This window comes from Quercus lobata, chromosome 10, assembly GCF_001633185.2.
Source record: "Quercus lobata isolate SW786 chromosome 10, ValleyOak3.0 Primary Assembly, whole genome shotgun sequence".
Taxonomy (NCBI): domain Eukaryota; kingdom Viridiplantae; phylum Streptophyta; class Magnoliopsida; order Fagales; family Fagaceae; genus Quercus; species Quercus lobata.
This window is the reverse complement of record NC_044913.1, coordinates 12100856-12122642: the sequence shown is the minus strand read 5'-3', so window position 1 is coordinate 12122642 and position 21787 is coordinate 12100856. Positions and strand designations below refer to the sequence as shown.

At 34.4% G+C, this 21787-nt stretch overlaps 3 protein-coding genes across 3 annotated transcripts; 2 read left to right on the top strand and 1 right to left on the bottom strand.

Moving 5' to 3' along the window:
- The first annotated feature begins 1947 nt into the window (after nucleotides 1-1947).
- On the top strand, nucleotides 1948-4318 carry LOC115962542 (U-box domain-containing protein 19-like). Its single transcript, XM_031081396.1, has one exon. It carries the CDS (start codon nucleotides 2037-2039, stop codon nucleotides 4077-4079), a length of 2043 nt encoding a protein of 680 aa, XP_030937256.1. The 5' UTR covers nucleotides 1948-2036; the 3' UTR covers nucleotides 4080-4318.
- A 1452-nt stretch (nucleotides 4319-5770) lies between these two features.
- Nucleotides 5771-10862, top strand: LOC115963112 (protein DSS1 HOMOLOG ON CHROMOSOME V-like). The gene is made up of 3 exons (XM_031082007.1): nucleotides 5771-5880; nucleotides 5978-6094; nucleotides 10565-10862. The coding sequence occupies exons 2-3, from the start codon at nucleotides 6004-6006 to the stop codon at nucleotides 10693-10695; spliced, it is 222 nt and encodes a 73-aa protein (XP_030937867.1). The 5' UTR covers nucleotides 5771-5880; nucleotides 5978-6003; the 3' UTR covers nucleotides 10696-10862.
- A 2053-nt stretch (nucleotides 10863-12915) lies between these two features.
- Nucleotides 12916-14082, bottom strand: LOC115962507 (RING-H2 finger protein ATL74-like). The gene is made up of 2 exons (XM_031081353.1): nucleotides 13915-14082; nucleotides 12916-13554 (listed from the first exon to the last, which is right to left on the bottom strand). The coding sequence occupies exons 1-2, from the start codon at nucleotides 13971-13973 to the stop codon at nucleotides 13191-13193; spliced, it is 423 nt and encodes a 140-aa protein (XP_030937213.1). The 5' UTR covers nucleotides 13974-14082; the 3' UTR covers nucleotides 12916-13190.
- Between the last annotated feature and the right edge of the window lie 7705 nt (nucleotides 14083-21787).

Sequence of the window (21787 nt, the reverse complement as noted above, 5' to 3'; positions counted from 1 at the left end):
TTCCCACCATGCTTGGATGAATGGCTGTTTCTTATAAGAATTGTTTTTTTCGTTATGTATATGATTGCGAAGTGATTATGATTTGTGAGATTAATTAGTATTTGCAGCTTAGTTGTCAATTGTTCATATCTAGTTGTAAAATTAATGATTTTGTAAAAAAGAAATTAATATTTTATAAGAGTAACGTTGAGTACTATCATACAAATATTAAAAGAAAAATTGAAACTACAATCCACCAACCCTTTAATGTCACGTACCATACATAAAGTCATAATCATGCACCAGCATGCTTAACATCACCATCTTCCACCGACCATAGATAGCTAATTTATCCATGCCTTCGTTCTAGCTGAGTAAGTGTTATGCAAGACATCAGATTTGCCTATTAGTTTTTCTTAATATATATTCAATTCACTACTTTCAATAACATTTTCAAATTCCTATAAAAAAAAAAAAATTTAGTTATTTCAAATAACGAAAATATTTTTTTCCCTTTAATATGATAGAATTTCAATTTATAGTATTTGTTCTATGATATTAACTAGTTTTGACGTAGTTGGTGTTCAAACTCGGAATCTCATATTCAAAAGACAAGAAACTATATTAATTATAAGTTAACCGGAATCCTATGAAAGATTGTTTTAAAGAGCGTTTTTAAATATAGCGAAATTAAAAATTCTATTGGATAGATTGCTTTTTATTTAATACAACATCGTACAGTACACTGAAAGTGTTATAAGTATAATACCATTTTAAAATGTTACCTTAGACAGAACTCTAAGCTAGTATATTGCATGAACTGTACATATAAGACTTAACTATTAGTTTAGAACATAATTTGGAAATAAGACAATCTTAGAATCTTTTTCTCAAAATACGCAAAATACTTGAATACAAACAAAACTTGATCTTTAACCTTACATGTATGATGGACCATTTAATTAAAATCCGAGTTATAGCTAGGAGCAGAAACGTAGAACTACTAAAACTGTAACAGTTCATCTGTGCATGTAACACTAGTTCTGGAAAAGTAGTAGGTAAGTAAAGCTGAAATTATAAGAATGGAGACAAAACTAGCACCATCTTTAATCCTGTTTAAGCATGTTTAACAGCTAATAACATATTAAAATAATACCCAGATATTTATACTGATAAGTTTTCCTTCTCAGTAAAGATTACAACACTTTGCCAGTAGTATTTTGTTACATAATTTGAAAAATGATCTGTTCAGCTGTTTAGTTAAAAAATTAAGGTTAAATAATCACTTTCACAAAACTATTAGTTGCCTATAAACCCACCAATTTTTCTCACTTCAATTGGAAATGTCATCAAGTTACCACAAAATGTGGCAAAGTATGTGTATGCAACTATCAACTATGCATACTTTTTTTTTTTTTTTTTGATGGTCAACTATGCATACTTTCTCTCTTTACTTCTTGAAGCAGAAAATACACGTATTTTTGCTTTAAAAAATCAATTACTATATGATGATATATCCTAGTCAGCTTACGTTGGTTTGAATCCTTGGAAATCCCTATACCCTAGGCACCATGTCACTCCCCAATACGTCCACGTTTCAGTGTCGGTTTTAGGGACCCACAAGCCCATCACTTGAGGTTAACAGACAAACCGGTCCCTCCGTACTGACCCAGAAAACAAAATCCAAATTATTACTTCAGTTTTTTCATAAAATGGGCAAGATCCAAGAAGCAACACCTGCCCAATCCCACATCTCCACGTGTGCACAACACGTGTTGCCTTATTCTTTTTTTGAGAAACCCGTGTTACCTTATTCAGTTGCCAAAATCTATCCACTCCAGTCACCCTCGAAGTCAAAGCTCAGCAGTACATCAAACACCATGACCTGCCACGTGTCCCCCTAGATTTTATGCAGCCCACATTTCTCTATATAAACCAACCCAATGATAGATTGAGATTTGTATGTCAAGATAAAAACAGAGAAACATCTATGTTCTTAAAACAGAGTAAAAACAGAGCAAAACCAGAGCTCCCCTGTTTTTAATTCTCAAATTGCTATGATTCAAAGTTTCAGTCGGAATGATCGCCGGGTTTTGAAGCTTCCGGCGGTTCACCCTTGTGAAGGTGTATCCCCACAGACGCTTTTGAGCTCTTTGATCACTCTCTCAAGCAGCATATGCAATTACCAATCCAAGTTCTTTGCTACACAGCGTCGAAATGCCAGAGAAACAATTCGTGAAATCGGGATTCTTCGTATGTTTTTCGAGGAAATTCAAGACCGGAGTTTAACATTATCTTATTCCAGTGTGCTCTGCTTCTCTGAGCTCCACCTTACATTCCAGAAAATTCAGTTCTTATTTGAAGATTGCACGCGGGAAGGCGCTCGGCTTTGGATGCTAATGAAGTCCGAATTTGTCACCACGCAATTCCGGGTGCTTATACGGGAGGTAGCAACAGCTCTTGATGTTATGCCGTTGAATTTGATCGATGTTGGTGAGGAAGTGAAGGAATTTGTTGAATTAGTAGCTAAGCAAGCGTCGAAGGCCAAGTTTGAGCTCGACCCAGATGACGAACAGAGAGCAAGACTAGTTCTTTCAATATTGAATCAGTTTGAGAAGGGAATTGAGCCAGAGTTTCAAGCTATAAAGCAGGTTCTTGATTATCTTGGTATTAAGAGATGGAGTGATTGCAACAACGAAGTCAAATTCTTGGAAGAACAAATTGGCTTCCAATGCTCTGACTCCGATGAGAAAGAGGTTCCATTTCTAGGCAGCTTGGTGGGGTTCATGAACTACTGCAGGGCAGTGGTGTTTGAAGAACTGGATTATCGAAACGCCAATCAAATGGTCAATTCGGAGACGATAGGTTGCTTGAATCCTGAGGACTTTCGGTGTCCAGTTTCGCTGGAGCTAATGATTGATCCAGTTACTGTATCGACTGGTCAGACTTATGATCGTTGTTCAATTCAGAAATGGCTCAAAGCTGGAAATATGCTCTGTCCCAAAACAGGGAAGAGGCTAACAAACACGGAGTTGGTCCCCAATACCTCACTCCGAAAGCTTATCCAGCAGTTCTGCAATGACAAAGGCATTTCGCTTGCCAAGTCAAGAGGCCAGAGTCATGACATAACAAGGACTATTGCACCGGCTAGTCCCGTGGCCGCGGAAGCTATGAGGTTCCTTTCTAAATTTCTTGCTAGAAAGCTGGTTTTTGGAACAAGTGAGCAGAAAAACAAGGCTGCTTATGAGATTCGTTTGCTTGCAAAATCGAACATTTTCAATCGATCTTGTTTGATAGAAGCCTGCACAATCCCGTCTTTACTAAACCTTTTGTCTTTGAACAACATGTCAACCCAGGAGAATGCTATTTCAGCCTTGTTGAAGCTCTCAAAGCATACTATTGGCAAGAGAGAGATAATTGAAAATGGGGGATTGAGACTAATTCTCGAGGTGCTTAAAAAAGGGCTGAGTTTAGAAGCGAAGCAGACAGCGGCTGCCACATTGTTTTACCTTTCTTCAGTGAAGGAGTACAGGAAATTGATCGGAGAAGAACCTGAGGCAATCCCAGGTTTAGTAGAGCTTATCAAGGAAGGGACTAGTTGCGGAAAAAAGAATGCTGTGGTTGCAATTTTTGCTCTTCTTTTATCACCCAAGAACAGTAAAAGAGTGCTTGAAGCTGGGACTGTTCCATTGCTGATTGATATTTTAGCTTCTTCAGACAAAGCCGAGCTTGTCACAGACACTTTAGCAGTTATTGCATCACTGGCTGAGAATGCTGAGGGTGCAGTGGCTATTCTTCAAACTTCTTCTTTGCCTCTAATCACTAAAACTTTGCAGTGTTCCACATCAAAGGCAGGGAAAGAGTATTGCATTTCAACTTTGCTATCGTTGTGTACCAATGGTGGAGTAGAGGCTGTTGCTGTTTTAGCCAAGGACCCTTCTCTAATGGCTTCTTTGTATGCAAATTTAACAGATGGAAACTCTCATTCAAGCAAGAAAGCTCGCTCACTCATGAAAATTCTGCATAATTTTCATGAGACAAGCACTTCTGAATTGATGGCTTCTGCAGTTCCACACGAACGATCTGTTCACGTTTGGTAGATTTAGTTAAATTTTCCCATAAATTTTTCCTATGCGTTCTTGTAAATACACACATCCAATTCTGGTGTGAGAATGTTTGATTTAATTCTTTTGGCTTTTCATTTTAAATGTATGAAATTAGCTCAGTTTTTTCAGAAGCTAATTTCTATGTCAGCCTTTGTTTTTATACCAGGCATACATGTAATCTTTGATTCTTTGTAATGATAAATAAAATGGTGTGAGAAAATTTATGAGGATTATTGAATTTGTTTGAGCAGAGTCTAGATGTCTAATGCTATTCAATCTCCTAAATTCCAGTCCTACTTTACTAATTAGTCTTGGCCTAGCAGTAGCAGTCAAATTCAGAACTGTTATGGCTTTGTCCTTTTTTTTTCTTTTTTTTGGGTAAGTGTTTATGCAGGGGCTAGAACCCCTGAGCTTAAAGTCACTGACTAGGTACCACTTGGGCCAGCAGGCCCGGTGGTTGTTATGGCTTTGTCTAGAACTTACTAGATGGATGTTTGTGCATTTATAACTCTCCGTGAGTCCCATTTGGAAATGCATAGGAAATTTCTAAATGGGCAAGAAGATTGGGAGTAGTTCTATCCAATTTGTTACTATGACATCAACATTCTTAGTCTCAACCCATCTCTCATTGATTAGATACTGACACTTCAACTTACCTTTTTTTCTCCAAAAAAAAAAAAAAATCTGGTTCTTCAGGATGAGCTCACTCAATAATCTGGGAGTTCCAGGCTGTTTGGGATTTAATGAACTAATATATTTGCGATTAAATGGCTTGATTACCATATTACCAAATCCACAAGATTTAGAGGTGTGCATGGAATGGATTGGTTGAATTTGAAGTATTTTTTAATCCAATCCAACCATTTTAGATTGAGAAATCCTCAATCCAACACAACCTATGGTTGTTATAAAAACCAATCCAACTCAATCCGGAGGTCAATGGGTTGGATCATCACGTTGGGACAAATTTTTCATGCCCAATAAAAAAAAAAAAAAAAAAAATAGACATTCATTATACCATTTAAGTCCATTATTCAATAAATTATTACAATTTATATAATCAAGTCAAATATTCCTATTTCTTTTTTTTATAGGAAACTTCTTAAATTTCGTTGACAAGAGCTAAAAGAATTTATGTCGTTTGAAAGAGCATGTTCTAAGAAACAAGTGTTCTCCTCAATCCAAGTAAAATAATGCTCAATACCCTAAGCATGTTTTGCTAACAAATGACCTACATAATTACCATTCCTACATACACGTGAAACTTTAAAACTAAGAAAAGCATGTGCAAGGGAAATATTCCTATTTCTTTAAATTAAAACTATCCCTCAAATCTAAAGCAAATCAATCTAACAAATTTAAAATACATATACTTTTTTAAAATCATTTGTAACATGGATTTGAGTCATATTAAAAGGCTCAAAATTTTTTCCAGAAAATCCATAAAAAACTTACCCAAATCATAAAGTTCAATAAGTTCGATAAGTTGGTGAGTTAAATGCATGTCCTATAATAGATCCCATATATGTTAAAAAAGCCCCTGACTTTCAAAACAAATTTGACCGATTGGGCTCTCTCCTCTTATAATTATTCTTAAAACAAATTGGCCCATTGTTATAAACGACAAGCGTTTAACCGCACGATTTAAAAAATAGTCGGTTAGCAACAAACAAAAAACGACGCCGTTAACCGCCTCCGTTTCCTATAAATATCTCTCACTGTTTCTTTCTCTCCTATTCGGGGAAAAAAAAGTTTTAGGGTTTTGTTTTTCTCAGATCTCACTTTTACATTCTCTGTAAGTAAAAAAAATCCAAAAATCAAAGCAAAATTTTTGTTTCCTTATTCAGTTTTAGGGTTTTTTTTTTTCTAATTGGATCTTGGTTTGGTTGCAGAAAACTAGTGTGTTTGAGCTTTTGCAATGGCGGCGGAGCCCAAGGCAGTGACTGAGGACGCCAAGATCGATTTGTTCGAGGACGACGATGAGTTCGAAGAGTTTGAAATCAATGAAGGTAAAAATTTTTATTTTTTATTTTATCTTACTTCTTGTAGATGCTAATTTTATTTTTAATAATTTCAATTCCGAAATTTGTTAAAGCTTTCATCTAATTTTTGAAGCATGATGTCAATTGGGTATTGCATTTTGGTCAAAAGAGGTTTATTTAGGGTGCTGTCATGTTATAATTTTTCAGAAATTGCTCGAGTCACTGTCTCGTACCCGTGTCCGAGTTCGTGCTTCCTAGTATTTAGAGTTGTTAGTAGGTTAATAATTTTATTAGAATTGGTAAAATCTCATGAGTCACTTGAATTATTGCTAATTGTAAAATCCCATGTTTACGCAATGACAACAATTAAAAACATATCTAAAAAAGGCATTGGTGAAGAAGAACAGTAAATGCTGCTAATAACTTTGTTAGTTGGAGAAGTCTGTCTTCTAAACAGACTAAACTTCCCGTATGGTCTCCCCGAACTTTGGATAATGTTAATGTTGAGCAATGTTTCAATTTTTTTTGCCCCTAACATAAGAGAGGTAAGAAGGTTTCATCAGAATAAATCAAGACATTATAGGATTTCATCTCTTTGTCTGCTGAAAGTGCTGCCTGCATCAAGAAGATTAATAATCCACAATCATCCGATAGAGCTGTTGAGCACTTGGGTTGTTTGTGAAATTGCTCGAATGGACCACTTGGGCTTTGTTGGTGGCATTGGCAATATGTGATTTGGTGGCGGTATTTGATGTAGGACAATATATGAGGTTTAATTTTTATGGTTGGTTTGTAACTTTATGTAGTTTTCGTTATTTTAGGTTTAGGGTTATTATTTTGTGTTCAATGCTTTTCTAGTCAAATTAGATTTCTATTATAGTAGAGTATCAATTATGATTTCTTCTAAAAGAGATCCTAATTGATACCCTACCATTATAGGACCCTGATTTGACTAGGAAAACTTTGAATACACCTAAAATCAAGGAAATAATAACCATAAACCTAAAATTATGAAAATTACATAAAAATGCACAATTAACCAACCATAAAAATTAAACCCTAGACCCCATATTTTGTCCTCCATCAGTATTGGCACTTGATGGGCCTCTTAAGTTGTTGGTGGAATTGGCTAATATTTCGCTGGATCTACCAGACTCGCATTGATCCAAAGAGTGAGTTTGGATAGGTTGCGATTGTAGGTCACTGTTTACTCTGTAACAGTAACCTTGGCGGTTTGGGGTGGGTCCCATTTGTTGCGTCCATGTTGTATAAGCAAATATTTTACTAATAATTTATAAACGGTGCGTTTGCACCTTTTTTTTTTTTTTTTTGGAATTTCGGCCTGACTCGGCCGTTTCGGCCGATACAGGCCGATACGGCCGATACAGGCCGCGTCGGCCCGATTTCGGCCGCGTCGGCGTCGATTTCGGCCGTATCGGCGCCGAACTGAGCCGCGTCGGGCCGAATCGGTAAATGCCACGTGGCGGGACGCGGCACCGACGCGCGGTCTGTGGCGTCCCTCCCGCGTCGGACGCGGGTGCGCGCCCCTGGGAGCCGCGTCCGTGCATCCCAGTTCCTAATTTTAATTTGAGGGTGTTCCTAATTTTTTTTTTTTTTTAAGGATAAACAAATAAACAAAATTTAATTATTATATATAATTTTTTTTTTTTTTTTTAAAGTTCAGGGTGTTCTTGGGAACACCCTGGGACCAACGTGGCATCACCACTGGTTGAGCCTCTGCAATTGCAGTTGTTGCGCATTGCGGCTACTGTCCAGGAACAGTAGCCGCATTACTGAGTGAGTGAATCATGTGATATGGTTTTCCATGGCTTCTATCTGGAAATGGGAGATATAGTTTTCCAGTACCAACTGGTAGAACCAAAAATGGCCTCTGCTTCCTATATAAAAAGGAAGCACCACAAGTTCTCAACACCTCACCCAAGTTCTCAAGTTCTCCTTCCGATCTCTCTCTCTCTCAAGTTCTTCTTCTTCTTCTTGAAGAAGAAGAACTGAGTTACAGACCTGAGTAGAGATCGGAAGGAGGCGTACGAACTTGAGAGAGAGAGATCGGAAGGAGAACTTGAGAACTTGAGAACTTGGGTGAGGTGTTGAGAACTTTTGGTGCTTCCTTTTTATATAGGAAGCAGAGGCCATTTTTGGTTCTACCAGTTGCGTACTGGAAAACCATATCTCCCATTTCCAGATAGAAGCCATGAAAAACCATATCACGTGATTCACTCACTCAGTAATGCGGCTACTGTTCTTGGACAGTAGCCGCAATGCGCAACAACTGAAATTGCAGAGGCTCAACCAGTGGCGACGCCACGTTGGTCCCAGGATGTTCCCAGGAACACCCTGAACTGAAAAAAAAAAAAAATATATATATATATATATATATATATATAAGAATTAAATTTTGTTTATTCTTATTCTTAAAAAAAAAAAAATTAGCCTTAATTATTGTCAAATGTGCGAGTGTAGAGATGAAGGGGGAGGTCCACATTGGCAATCGTTCACTAGAATGGTGTTCATTGAGTGGTGACTCATTGGAGCATTAATCTTGGATGGTATTTTCTTGGCTAGTGTCCATATGTTCAACATTGCTATTGGGCGTGTGAGGAGTATTAATCTTCTTTGGCGTGGGCTGCACTTTCAACTGACAGCAGGATGAAATCCTTTGTCTTGAATTTTATTTATTTATTTTCCGGATTTATTATACTGAAATCCTCTTACGTTTGGGACACAAAATTGAAATATTTTTGAACATTGACATTGTCTGGAGTTTGAAGAAGGCCATACAGGGGAGCTTAAGGTGTTGAGGGTGACTTTTGTAACGATGTTGTTAGTGGTTTTTCTTGCTCTTCACCAATACTTTTTTTTTTTTTTTCATTTAAAAAAAAAAAATGATCACATATAAATTTATTATAATTGAGTAAATTTGTTTTTATTAGGATTGTTATTGTGTATGGTTCTACCTATTCTCTTATTAATATTTTATTAGAGGATATAAACATTGACTTTTATACTGAATTTTTATAGAATTTATTCTCTTATTCCATATCTTGGGGGTAATACTCCCTCTCACATAAAACTAGGTCCCACAGGTACAATTTATGGCATGGGTTGATTATTCATGTGAGATGAGAGAGTATTACTCATATTATTGAATAATTTCCCAATTTGGAGGAGAGCTTAGTGGGATATTGCATTCATACATTTGATTTCGCATATAAGGGTTAAGGTGCTACTATAATTGTAGTAGAAGTAGGGTAGTTGTGATATTAGCTGAAGAATGGATTTGCATGGGATGTTGTTATTCTGACTAAGTATGAAGGCCTTTATCCTCTTTTTTGTTTAAAATTTTTTCTGTAAGTGACTAAGTGCTCCTTTATAGTCTAGAGCCATTGTTCCTTTTAAAATTCTAGAAAGAAAGATACAAAATGAAAATTTTTTGTTTTCTGGATTCAATTTATTAGTGTTAAGATTGTACTTGCACTACTGTTGTATTGATGAGGAGGCCATCTAAGTGTAAGGGATTCAATGTCATATGTTTGCGTTGGGACTTGGGAGATTAGCAACCATGGTAAAAATAAAGGACTTGCATTTTCATCTAGATCATTATGCAAGCTTTTGTAAGCCACTGGAGAAATGGAATATATATAAGAATCTCTTCTTCTTTTACAATCTTTTTAGCTTTTGTTTGGTTCCCCACTGTAGAGATGCATGTGCAACATGTATCTTGATGCACGCTAGAAATGGAGAGAGAGAGAGAGAGATCTTGGGTTGGTTTTTAGGAATAAAGTGACATGATGATGGTAACATCAGAGAATTTGTAAGATATATATACTAAAGGGCTAGCTTAAGATTATCAATACCCTACAATTTTAATAAGGTTGTTAATTTGCAAAGTTTTATGTAGATATTTATACTAAAGGGCTGTCTCAATATTATTGAGATTATGATTGTTGCTAGATACAGATGGATGCCAGTATCTGTGGAATTTTGGTTAGATTGATTGAATTTTATCTTCTCATGTATTATTAGAAGTTGCTATGATAATGTGAATGAAACTCTTTACCTCTTTTAATATTTATGAATTTTATTGTCTTTTATTCCTCTCCCTCTCTCTCTTTCTCTCTCTCACACACGCAACCATAAACTTTTTTTTTTTTTTTCTGGGGCATTTCAAATTTTCAAGAAGTAGTTGATTTAACGCGCACAGCTTTACTTGACTTTTCCAAGAGATAGATCTTTGGATCTAGTACATGCATTCATCTCTTTGTTTCATTTTCTTGTCAGTAGATTGATTCCATACTTTCATTGTCCTGTTTTTTTGTTTTTTTTTTTCAATTGGATAACTGAGATCTTCTCCTTCCTGCCATTACAAAGAAGATAAAATTTTATGCGACTGGTTTTAGTTGCCTGTTTAACATAAGTTGTGCCTGATTTCTGAATATTTTTTCTTCCTTCTTTCTTAACTAAAATTATGTATGACAGAGTGGGAGGACAAGGAGGAAGGAAAAGAAGTGACCCAGCAGTGGGAAGATGACTGGGATGATGATGATGTTAATGATGACTTCTCTCTGCATCTGAGGAGAGAATTGGAGAACAATACAGAGAAGAACTGATCTAAGTTTTTAGACTCACATCGTTGTGATAATTTGAGCTCAAGATGGTCTTTTTCCTATCTTCTTGAACCAGGATTGTATGAAAATTATACAGTTAACAGGTCTGTATAAACTTTTATCAGATAAATGGGAAACAAAGAGTCCTTAGCATGAATTTCTTTATACAATCATTTGGGTTCTTTAGGATAGGTAAAGAACGATGCCAAATCTATTGAGAAAGTCTCTCGTGAGTCTGGTTTACGCAATGTCTCTCTCACATTTGGAGGATCTCATACACTTATGTGACTCGCATGTTATGAGGAGGCAATGTGTAAACCTGTCTCATCTTATATCCATCATCTCATTGGATTGATGTGAGCGGTAGCTCGCATGAATTACACTGTCCCGTTAGAATTAGGACACTGGGAGTGTTAATGATCAGCGGGGCTAGTATCAACTACAACTCGTATCCAGTAGTAATTCATAAATGCCATGGTCTCATTTTAGCATTGCATGGCTTGAGGCCCATCAGTTGGGTTGAAAGGATAAGAGCATTCACATTGGTGGTGTTAAATAGCTATTTTGCTATTTTTAGCACCATCAAATACCAAAATGTGCCCTACAATGGTGGAGCCAAATCTATATTTTTCAGCTCCACAGCTATAGTGTACAGTTACTTTTGGTTGTGCATTGTAGCTGAAAGGTAAATTTTATTTTTTATTTATTTATTTGTGCGTTTACACTGTTTTTTATTATTTTACTCATTTTTATTCTTTCTTTAATTCTTATTTCTCTTTTTCTGTGTTCACACTGTTATTGTTCTTTTATTCTTATATTTTTTTCTTTTCTTATACATTATTTTTTTTATTTGTGTGTTCACATTGCTATTGTAGTAGATATATTATTTTATTATGTTAAAAACTAAAATAGACCTACTGATGTTAGATGTCTTGTAATGATGTTAGATGTCTTGTAAAGTGAATAGTTAAAACAGATAAAATAACTTTTTGTGGTGTCAAATAACTAAAAAAATAGCTCCACCAATGTGGATATGCTAAGGCCTGTGTGCTTGAAGGGCTTGAACTCATAAATGCCCCACGCTTTCTAATTTTTTTTTTTCTTGTGGTTTTCCTTTTCCTCCTCATTTTTCATGCATTGACATTGTTATTTCAGGGACATGGCTCTTCTTTATTAATAAGTTTCCATGTAAATCTTTCTGAAATGATATCTGCAACAGTAACCAAGTGTTCTCACTGATTTCAAAACAATTTCGCTTATTTATACTTCAGACAATGCCCAAAAACACAGACACACACAGTAAACAATAGAAACAGTTAAAGCAAAGCAAAAACCGTGGTTTGGGCCTTTGGTGGAGGCAAGTTTCTAAAGGCTTTCATATTACTTTTGATGCTCCTTACAGCGGTCTAGGTTTCAAGTTTAGAATTGTTCGGCGTCCCATTGTTTTATTCTATACCTCACTCCCATTCCCTAGGCTGGTAAATTGTTCATAATAAGCTCCGGGTGGACTAGCAAATTGAAGCAACTTGCTTTTACTATATTTATATATATATATATATATATATATATTTGGATGTAACAGAGTGGAGTGAAAAGTTTTGGTACCCCTTATCAATGGTATCCCATCATGACCATGAATCTTAGACTACTTTGTGAGGGAGGACTTGGAAATCCATTAACTATATTAACCAAAAAAAAAAAAAAACTATCCAATATAATGAGGATATAGTAATTGCTTCCAAAAGCTTACCTCTTATCATGCAAATAATAAGTCTAGTGACACAAGATATTTGGCAATTAGTATATCATGATTAGTACATAATAAAAGTAGTGCTTGTGATAGGGGTATGTGAAAGTGACATGTTATCAATCACAACTTGTCACCATAGTATTTGTGGGGGGAAAAATTGTATCCCTAGCATTTCTTGCAAACAATGCTAAATTATGCTTGATTTCTCAAAACCTAGAGAGCTTTAGATGATGTTTATTTTTTCCCACCCTAAAACTTGTAAATTTTAAAATTTACACACCCCTAATAGTTGCTCAAATCTAATAAAAGACGTGATTAATCTTGTGATTAGTGTCTTAAGCGTATGGTTCACAACTATCAAAATGCAAGGCATCTATCACAATACAATTTCACAGCCTAAATCGAAACCTACTTATCAAAAAATAAAACTAAATAAATAAATACAAATTCACAACCTGAAATGCCATTAGATGTGAAAATATGAAAACCCACTTAATGGATTTGATTCTGCTTCAGACAATGTTATCACCACAAGAAGAAAAAATCTGAATGTTCATCAAAGCCAACCAAAAGATAGAAGGAAAAAGGAGGGCTAAGCAGACCTCATGCTCTAGTTCTTTTTGTGAAATTTGAGTGGGCTTAGGAAAACAAGATCATCTCTCTATGATCAATGGAACAAACTACTAAACATAAAGCCAAAACGACTGGGTATTAATTGAAGCTAGTATGTTAACAAAACAACCTTGCTCTATGTCAATTCAACTGCAATATTATCTGAAACACTACTTTCCTCACTTATAATCACTTCAACCTTGAGAGGAATAATGCAAGTTCGACAGATTGGACAAATGGGTGTCTTCAACAACCATGAGTCTATGCACTGAATATGGAAGCTGTGCCTGCAATTTGGCAATAACCTGCACTTATCACCCATCTTGAAGTTCTCCAAGCACACAGCACAATCAACACAGCTAGTCCCTTTCTCTGCTGCCTCATAGTCAAAGCAAGGCAGCTTTTTCAAGTCCTCATTGGAAATCATTTTGGCCCCAAATTTTCTACTTCTTTGAACCATAATATCACCATGTTGATTACTCCCTCTCCAGCTGAAAGATCTAACAATACAAACATGTATTACCACCAATACAGCAACACCCACTAACAATAGTATCACAGAGGTGACTAACTCCATTACCATACTTTTATTATACAAAAGCAGAAGAGGTGAAACTTATAGCTCTCGAGCCAATAAAAACAAAACCCAGAAATTCTTTTTTCCTCTCGTCCTAGGCAGAAAATAACAAAGTTATCTCATTCACGCTCTGTACTTTACAACTACAATGACCCATAAGCACAAAGCTTGTGAGGAATCACTGTCATGCATCAAAATCACCGATCTTATTCCGACTTGGCCTGTACAAATTTCATCAGTTAAGAAAAAAACCACACTGAAACAGAAATTCGAGAGAACTTACATGTGTTCTCCTTGAGGAATGTGTAAGTTTGGTAGGTAAACGAAAACTGAAGGAGGCATTTGGTTTCAAGTGGGACGGTTCTGTCTTTGTGTGAAATCCAACCAATAATACTGAATTTTTAAGTAAGTGCACAGAAATGTACACATTGACCCTATAGGGTTGAGACAGGTAAACTCTACTCCTCAGTGCCATGTTCAAGAACATTGAGTAAATTAAACGTACAGGTGCCGCCCAAATATAATTCACATCCAAGGTCAAACAAAAAACAAGTATTATATATTAGTAAATACTATTTGATTTTGACATATATGTATATAAAATTATGGATTAACAAATATTTTAAAATTTTGCATAAAATTCAAAACAAATAATATGCAGTATAAAGTATAAACTATGGAAAAATATTAGTTACTATCATTACGGACCTTACCCATAAATGCAAGTCATTTAGCATAAAAATATGATGTAAATTTATAAATTAATATGAAAAAGTTAATGCTTGTATTAGCTAGCTTGCATTTACTAGTGGAATAGGAATACCATGTTTGTCTCTACTTTAGGATTACTTAGGCATGTTTGCTAGACTATAATAGGCATTGTAATGTAATTATTATTTTTATGATTTAGCTATTTTGTAGTTTAGTTATTTTTTTATTATAGGAAATGGTCATTCATTATGAATAGCTATTCTTTAAAATGAGGAATAATTATTCATCTCTAAAATGATTGTAATAGCTATTTCTTAGTAAAAAATGCTATAGACACAAACTATTTTTTACAAATTATGGTGAATGGTTATTGATATGTAAAAAAGTGATGTTTGGTGGGCTTAGATGAGATCTAGTTAAATTTTTTCATATCAACAGTTTGTAAAAATGTTATAAAATAATTTGTACCAGTAGCATTACTCATTTTTAATAGGTGTAATAATTTTTGAAATTAATATATTTTTCAAATAAATATATTTTCCATATGCATATGACAAATATGAAAATAAAAAATTATCAAAAAATAACTCATATCTCTCTCAAATTTAAAAAAAATATTTTTTAGTACGAGTAATATTATTTAAAAAAATATCTCACTCTTCCTTAGTACGAATAAGATATTTTCTAAAATAAATCTTAAATTTATTTAATGTTACAACTTACAACCAAACTTATGAATATGATGAGTTATTCTATTACACCATGTTTATTCCTAATAATAAAGATTACATTTTATTCATAAATTTTCTTTGAAAAAAATAATTACTCATAAATTATAGAGAAAAATTGATTTTTTTAAATAAAATAAGGAAATATTAAGAATTATTAATATTTAGAGTACAAAGTAGGGGGGTCTATTGTACTATAGGCGGTGCATGAATACAGTAGAGATAATCATAACATGCCACTTCGAATGCCACACATCTCATACATAATTAAACAAACCAAAAAGGCAGGTCTTTTTGTTAAAATCTCATTCCCCCTCTCTTATATGTGTAATGTTTGTTTTTCAAAATCCACTAAGATGGGCTTCTTCCTTTTATTTATATATAGAAAAGCAATTTCAATCTGGATTGCATTCTCCACCCAAAATGCCGAAATAAGCAATGTAGAGGCTGGAATTTTCACTTAAAATTGAATAGAAAGTTTAATACACCTGTTTATGTACCAAAGAGTTTAAGACTTTTGAATACTTTACCTTTCTCTCAAGAAAAAACCAGAATTAGTTTTGAATGGAAGCCTAACAGTCACACCATTCACACCCAAATGGGACAAAGCAACAATTTCAGGTGATGAGTGAAAATGATGAGTTTTAGGTTGCGTATTGCCATCAATCTCCTGTGTGAGAGCTATTCCTAAAAGGCCAAAACTAGAGCATACTTTCTTGCTTGACAATCAATCTCACTGAAGAAGTTCTTGAATATAATTGCAGCAACACCAAAAAATGAATAAATCTAAAATCACCAACTACCCCAAAGAATAATCTTCATTATTGTTTCAATCTCTGTGATTGAGTTGGGCAATTGATTGAAAAAAAGTTGGTATGTGTCAATCTCAATGATGAATATTTTTTGTAAAAAATATCAAGTACCACACGTCATCATCATTTTGTGAGGTTCCAAAGATCATAATCTTAATATTATCATTGAATTGAATTGGGTGTTTATTTATTTTAGTATTTGAATTTGATAATGTTTACTCTCACTCCAATTTTTCACAACCTGATATGTCACGCAGGGAACAAGTGTCATGTTAATTTTGTTCTTGCTGATCAATTCCGTGACCTTTTCACATGAGGCGTTACATGCTTGGGAGTATAATACTATAATTTAATTACTAATTATAGCATCTTTCTTACAACTTCTTATAAGTATAAATTTTTTAAAAATAGATTACCACAACCTACTACAAAAGTGAAGTATCCGAATAAAATATATTCAACATTATGACTAATTCTTGATTCAATATAGTCAAAAATTGGAAAAGGTAATAAGCTATTGGATCAACAATTAATCAAATGTGGCTTAAGAGTTATCATGGTTTTTTAGTAGAGTTAGTAGTGTATTTTTATGTTAAAAACCTAGATATTCCCTCTCACTTTATGTGTATTTGCTTTAAAAAAAAAAAAAAAAAAAAGACGTGGCAAACAGGTTAGGCCAATTGAGTTTACGTTGAAAATGGGTCATTTAAACAGGTTGCAAACGGGTTGAGTCAATTAGTATGGGGGCCAGTTATCTAGAATGTACTATTAAAACTGTATGAATTGGGTCTATGGCCCAATCCGAGGATGGTCAAATAAGGTTATGATGAGAATGGTATAAGAAGAAGAAATAAGAATTGTATATAATAGTCCAAAATATGTCCGAGGAGATAAGTCGTCTCGGAAACAGAGATTCGAGGTCAGTAAGAATGTTTTATCATCCTAGACATCCTTCAAGATTGTATCACGAATAGAAGTCAGATATTGGATAAGGGATGAGTAAAGGAAGGCAACGAATATTTTCAAAAGCTGCTACCTCCACATTAAATACATCCCAGCTAACTCTCTAACCGCATTAATATGGAGGTGATACCTGAACAGTGGTTAAGCAGCCTTATAGCTGCTAGTTGAAGGTTTTGGGAGGTGTTGGATGGGATAAGAAGGAGTTCCTAGAACCTAACCTACATGTGTATGGTAGAGATGATATTAAGATTATAGTATATAGCATAGAAAGGTGGCCAGAAACAAGGCATCCGAAAAAACGAAGAAATCTTTGTAATAATCCTTTGAACTTCTGTAACTTTGTTCATCAATAAAACATTATAACATAGCTCCTCAGGCCGTGCCGGGGACATATTTTCTTACCTTAATTGTGTTTAATGCTCTTAAATCACAAACTATTATCGTCTTCATTATTGAATAGAACTAGTTCTTTCACCCACGTTCTACAAATTCATTGTTTGGGCTTATTAGACCAAACCCAATCCTATATTGGGTCCAATCCAAATTCAATCCCTACAATTAGATTGTGGATTGGATTGTGGTTGAACCGTAATTTTTCACATGAATAAAAAACTTTTTTTTTTAAATTTTTTATTTTTTTTATACAAGATAGAATTTTACTCTAGCCTAATCTAAGTGTATATGTGTGTGAAGCTTCCTCCTGGAGACTTGAACCCCGGCCCTTACCCCCCACACCCCACAAGCACTTATACTTGTGGAGTGACCATCACACCAAGTGTGTGCGGTGGTATAAAAAAAAAAAAAAAAAAATTTGAAAACATGTATTTGTCACTTAGTAAGTAATGCAACAAATTACCTGGTGTGAAATGCATTAATTTGGTTTAATTCATATCAAGAAATAGTACAGATCAACAAATTAATACTTGTTCATTAATAATAAAATTATACAAATTACAACATTACTGATCAAAACGAAATAGCACAAACACAAAGGAGTTTGGTTTACCGTTTAAATATCTAATTAAAACAATCACACAATATCAACATCCTAAAATACAGAACATAATTAAAAATATCTAATTGTATAAGCAAATTTGAAAAACAATAAAAATAAATAAGAAATTTACAATCTTGAAAACCTATTTCATCAAGATCTGTACATAGAAAACACATAAAAGCTCCATTCAACTAAGACTAATTGAACACAATGCAAATGATTCAAACTTTAAAATCTTTTTCTTTCATTCATTTAGTTCTCTCATCAACCAAACAGAAACTAACACATTCAAAGCTAAAAAAAAGAATTACCCAATCAACGCTTTATCTGAGGAAAGAGGATTTACGCTCTCTAATGACAAGTTGTAAATTTTAAAATGATTTGTTTGTTAGTGTCAACTTTTCATGCATCTAACTACATTTGACAAGATATAAGAACTATCAAATTAAATGAGTATTTTATTTATTTATTTATTATTAATGTTGATTGAATTCAAGGAATGCATTTGTTAGATACAATGAAATCATTGCACTCGTCACATTGTCCTTGTTTTTAGAGGACAGAGAGTTTCTCTTCAGCTTTGTCTACTCTTCCAATTTAAATAAGAACAAACACAGTAAAAAAAAAAAAAAAAAATCACAAATTATTTTACAACTTTTTATCGCTCAAGACAGGCACTTTTTTAGCATTGCAGAGGCATGGCCCCCCTGGATTTTAGGGGGAAAAAAATTTTCTGCAAGTATATTTAAGGTTCAATTAGAATTGCACCTCAAATTAAAAAAAGAAAAAAAAGAGAGGTTCAATTAGAATTTGGGCCTAAATTAAACTCCCCCCTCCCCCTAAACATATTCCTTAGTCACTTAAACCAACAAACATTAGTCCAAAAAATGCAACAAGATCGGCCCAAACTTCACCACAACGTTAGACACGAAGCCCATTTTTTAGCCTTTCAAAAACAAAAAAATTATAGTAAAAAAAAAAACCATTTAATCAGCCAATGCTTCAGCGTTCAATTAATTTCAATACAAATCCTAAAATACTAGTGCTGAATAAAGAGGGAGTCTGAGTGTGACTGTGTGAGTGTGTTTCGGTAACACTCTTGTTTGGTCCAAAGCACAGAATGTCATGCTGCTTCATCGTTCAATTATTTTATTTTTGTATCAGAGATTAATAGATTATACTTTATACAAGTTAATATATAAGGATCAACCTGTTTTGACCATTTTAGTGCAGATAGACACTAGGCACTAAAACAGAACAAGAGTGGACATGTGTGAATTGTGATGTGTGTTAAATTAAAAATTACAATACATCTATATGTCAAACTAAGAACCAGTTGGAGCACAATTGCTACTTGCTAGATTCATTCCTTGCCCAAAATTCATACACCCTCCTACCCAATACGTAGTGACTTGTGAATTCTATGATGATCCTGAAGCAGAGCAATTGCCACCACACTTGTTCTCTATATATGGTGATCCTAGAACCAACATTGTTGGACATTCACACGTTGAATCTTTGGTCATTAGGAACTACTCTACTACCAACGATCACCTGCAGGGATATTTATGAAATTCTTACGGCATTGTATTTTGCTATGACATTAACCCACGCCTTTGTAAGGTCGGATATTTTTCTTTGGGTTCGGGTCGGATTGTCGAGTCCAGGCCAATTTTGCCACTTCTAACAATTATCTTGTGATCTTGTAGTATTTCTCTCTCTCTTTCTCTTCTTTTATTTATGGAAAAAGCTTAACTGATGTCTTATGGAATTGGTTTAGAAAATATTTTTAGAAATTTTGTATGGGAAAATGAAAAAATAAAAGAAAATGTTAGAGATACAAACTTTTTTACAAAATTTTTTACAAACTACTGATGTGGTGAGTGATTATGGTAAATAAAAAAATGATGTTTTGGTGAGCCTAGATGAGAATTAGTAAAAAGTTGATCACAATAGCAGTTTGTAAAAATGATGTAAAATAGTTTGAAACTGTAGCATTACTAAAAAATAAAAGATTTTTTTACAACTTTTTATATTTTCCATAAAAGTGGTATAATTTTTTTTTCTTTCTAAAATGGTCTATTAGTAAATGCTCTAAGGTCTCCCGTTAACCGCATACTTTATCTATTAAACTTACTCAAAGATTCAATGTATATGAAATTCATGATGTCACCTTCCACCAAACACTTGTAAGGGAAAGATGTTGGGAGAGCTTTACCTTTCAAAGATTGGAATTACACTCATGATAAAGAGAGATAAATCATATTAGAAATTTATTCTATTGATTGGCCAATTTTTTTAAATAAAAAATGCCTTATGAATATTAGTGGAAATCTTCCCCCCCGGTCCCCTCCCTTTCTAAATAAGAGAATGTATTAAATTTATATTATAATAGGTGAAGTTGAGAGAAACTTAAATTAGAATTTCAAATTAGAGTTCTAATTTTGCGCCATGTGTCCTAAATTATTTATTTTTAAAAAGTTTTATTTCTTAATTTTGGAATCAAATGTGAGACCATATCATAAATATTCATCCAAGTGAGTTATTAAGTACTGTAAGGACACGATTTGGTGACGAACCTAAACAGTATTGGGTTCGTACGTAAAAGGCCCAGACAATATGATTTGTAGAGCGTGGGTGTAAAGAACTAGGTTAACTGTGGTATCTACCTCCAAGATTTTCTCTCAAGCCCATACAAGGTTTTCCTTCTTTTTCGTTGGTATAATCAGCGTTTTTTTCTTAAGTCCCAGTGTTACTCTCTCTCTCCTCCTTCTTACTTCTTTCTCTTCAGTTTTATGTGTGTTCTTCTTTTTTCTCGATCCCCCTCTTCATGTTCTTCGTTTAGTTTATATACTCCCCTTCGCGATCCATCCTCGCCGAACACGTGTAGATTGTGTCCGGGGGATTTCTTTCTGTCTCATCTGGCACCTCCTGGAACTTCCTATGGGCAGCTGTAAGGCTGCTTCCCTACTGCTCAGGTATCACCTCCACATTAATGCGGCCAGAGAGTTGGTTGAGAGGTCATTAATGCGGAGGCAGCTATAGTTTCAGATATTTGTTTGCCTTATCTCTTTCATCTTTAGTCGGCTACTCTACCCTTTGAGATGACCTAATTCTGAGATCTGATCGCGGTGAGACCACGTCCTGATCGTCGTCGGACTCGATCGTCCTCGGACGCATACTGCCGAGGAGCATGACGTCCTCGGACGGGTATACGGCCTCGGATGGGCCACTGGCCCCACAATCCTCAACCAATTCTGAATCCTATAGGCCTATCAACTGAATGATCCCCACAAGTACAAAAACCAAAGAGTCTAGAATAAATGAATTGTTAAAAAAAAAAAAATAGCGCTTCAAAAGAAAATAGACAATTTACATTTTATACCTAATAATATCTTTACAAATATTTTTAAAGAGTTAACAAAATATAAAAATGACTGATGTGCATTGATAATAGCTTAATTTTGCATTTTTATATCATTGTTAGAAAGCATTATCATACTTATTTTGAGTTAATTCATGCATTTTATATTTGGTTTTGGAATAATGCTGAATAATCAATTTTGTGTTTAATTGAATTTTATTGCGTGAATTTGTCTTTTGTAGGAGAATGGAATTAAATAATTGGATTTGTGCAAAGAATAATACTAATGGACTTTACTTTTACAAGGGCCATGATGAAGTTAAAGAAGGCCAACCCAATTAAATTTAAGTCCAATTAGAGTAAGGAGTCAAAGGAAATTTGCACCAAATCAAAGTCCAATTCGGATTAGGATTTCAACCTGCACATCAGTTAGTATTGTTGGCATAACTTTCGGCTTAGATGTCCAATCGAGATGATTCAAGTTAGGCTGAAAATTTAACTTAAAGGGCTACAACTTTGTAGTTTAGCAAAAGTCCGAATTCTGACGTTAAATGGGCCAAAACCGTCGGTTAAGTGAAGCC

Excerpts from the sequence above, each read along its gene's own strand:
- LOC115963112 (XM_031082007.1), top strand. The coding sequence starts at position 6,004 with ATGGCGGCGGAGCCCAAGGCAGTGACTGAGGACGCCAAGATCGATTTG. Across the intron at positions 6,095-10,564 it reads AGAGTTTGAAATCAATGAAG|AGTGGGAGGACAAGGAGGAA; the intron begins GTAAAAATTTTT and ends TATGTATGACAG.
- LOC115962507 (XM_031081353.1), bottom strand. The coding sequence starts at position 13,973 with ATGCCTCCTTCAGTTTTCGTTTACCTACCAAACTTACACATTCCTCAA. Across the intron at positions 13,555-13,914 it reads ATTCCTCAAGGAGAACACAT|ATCTTTCAGCTGGAGAGGGA; the intron begins GTAAGTTCTCTC and ends TTGTATTGTTAG.
- LOC115962542 (XM_031081396.1), top strand. The coding sequence starts at position 2,037 with ATGATTCAAAGTTTCAGTCGGAATGATCGCCGGGTTTTGAAGCTTCCG.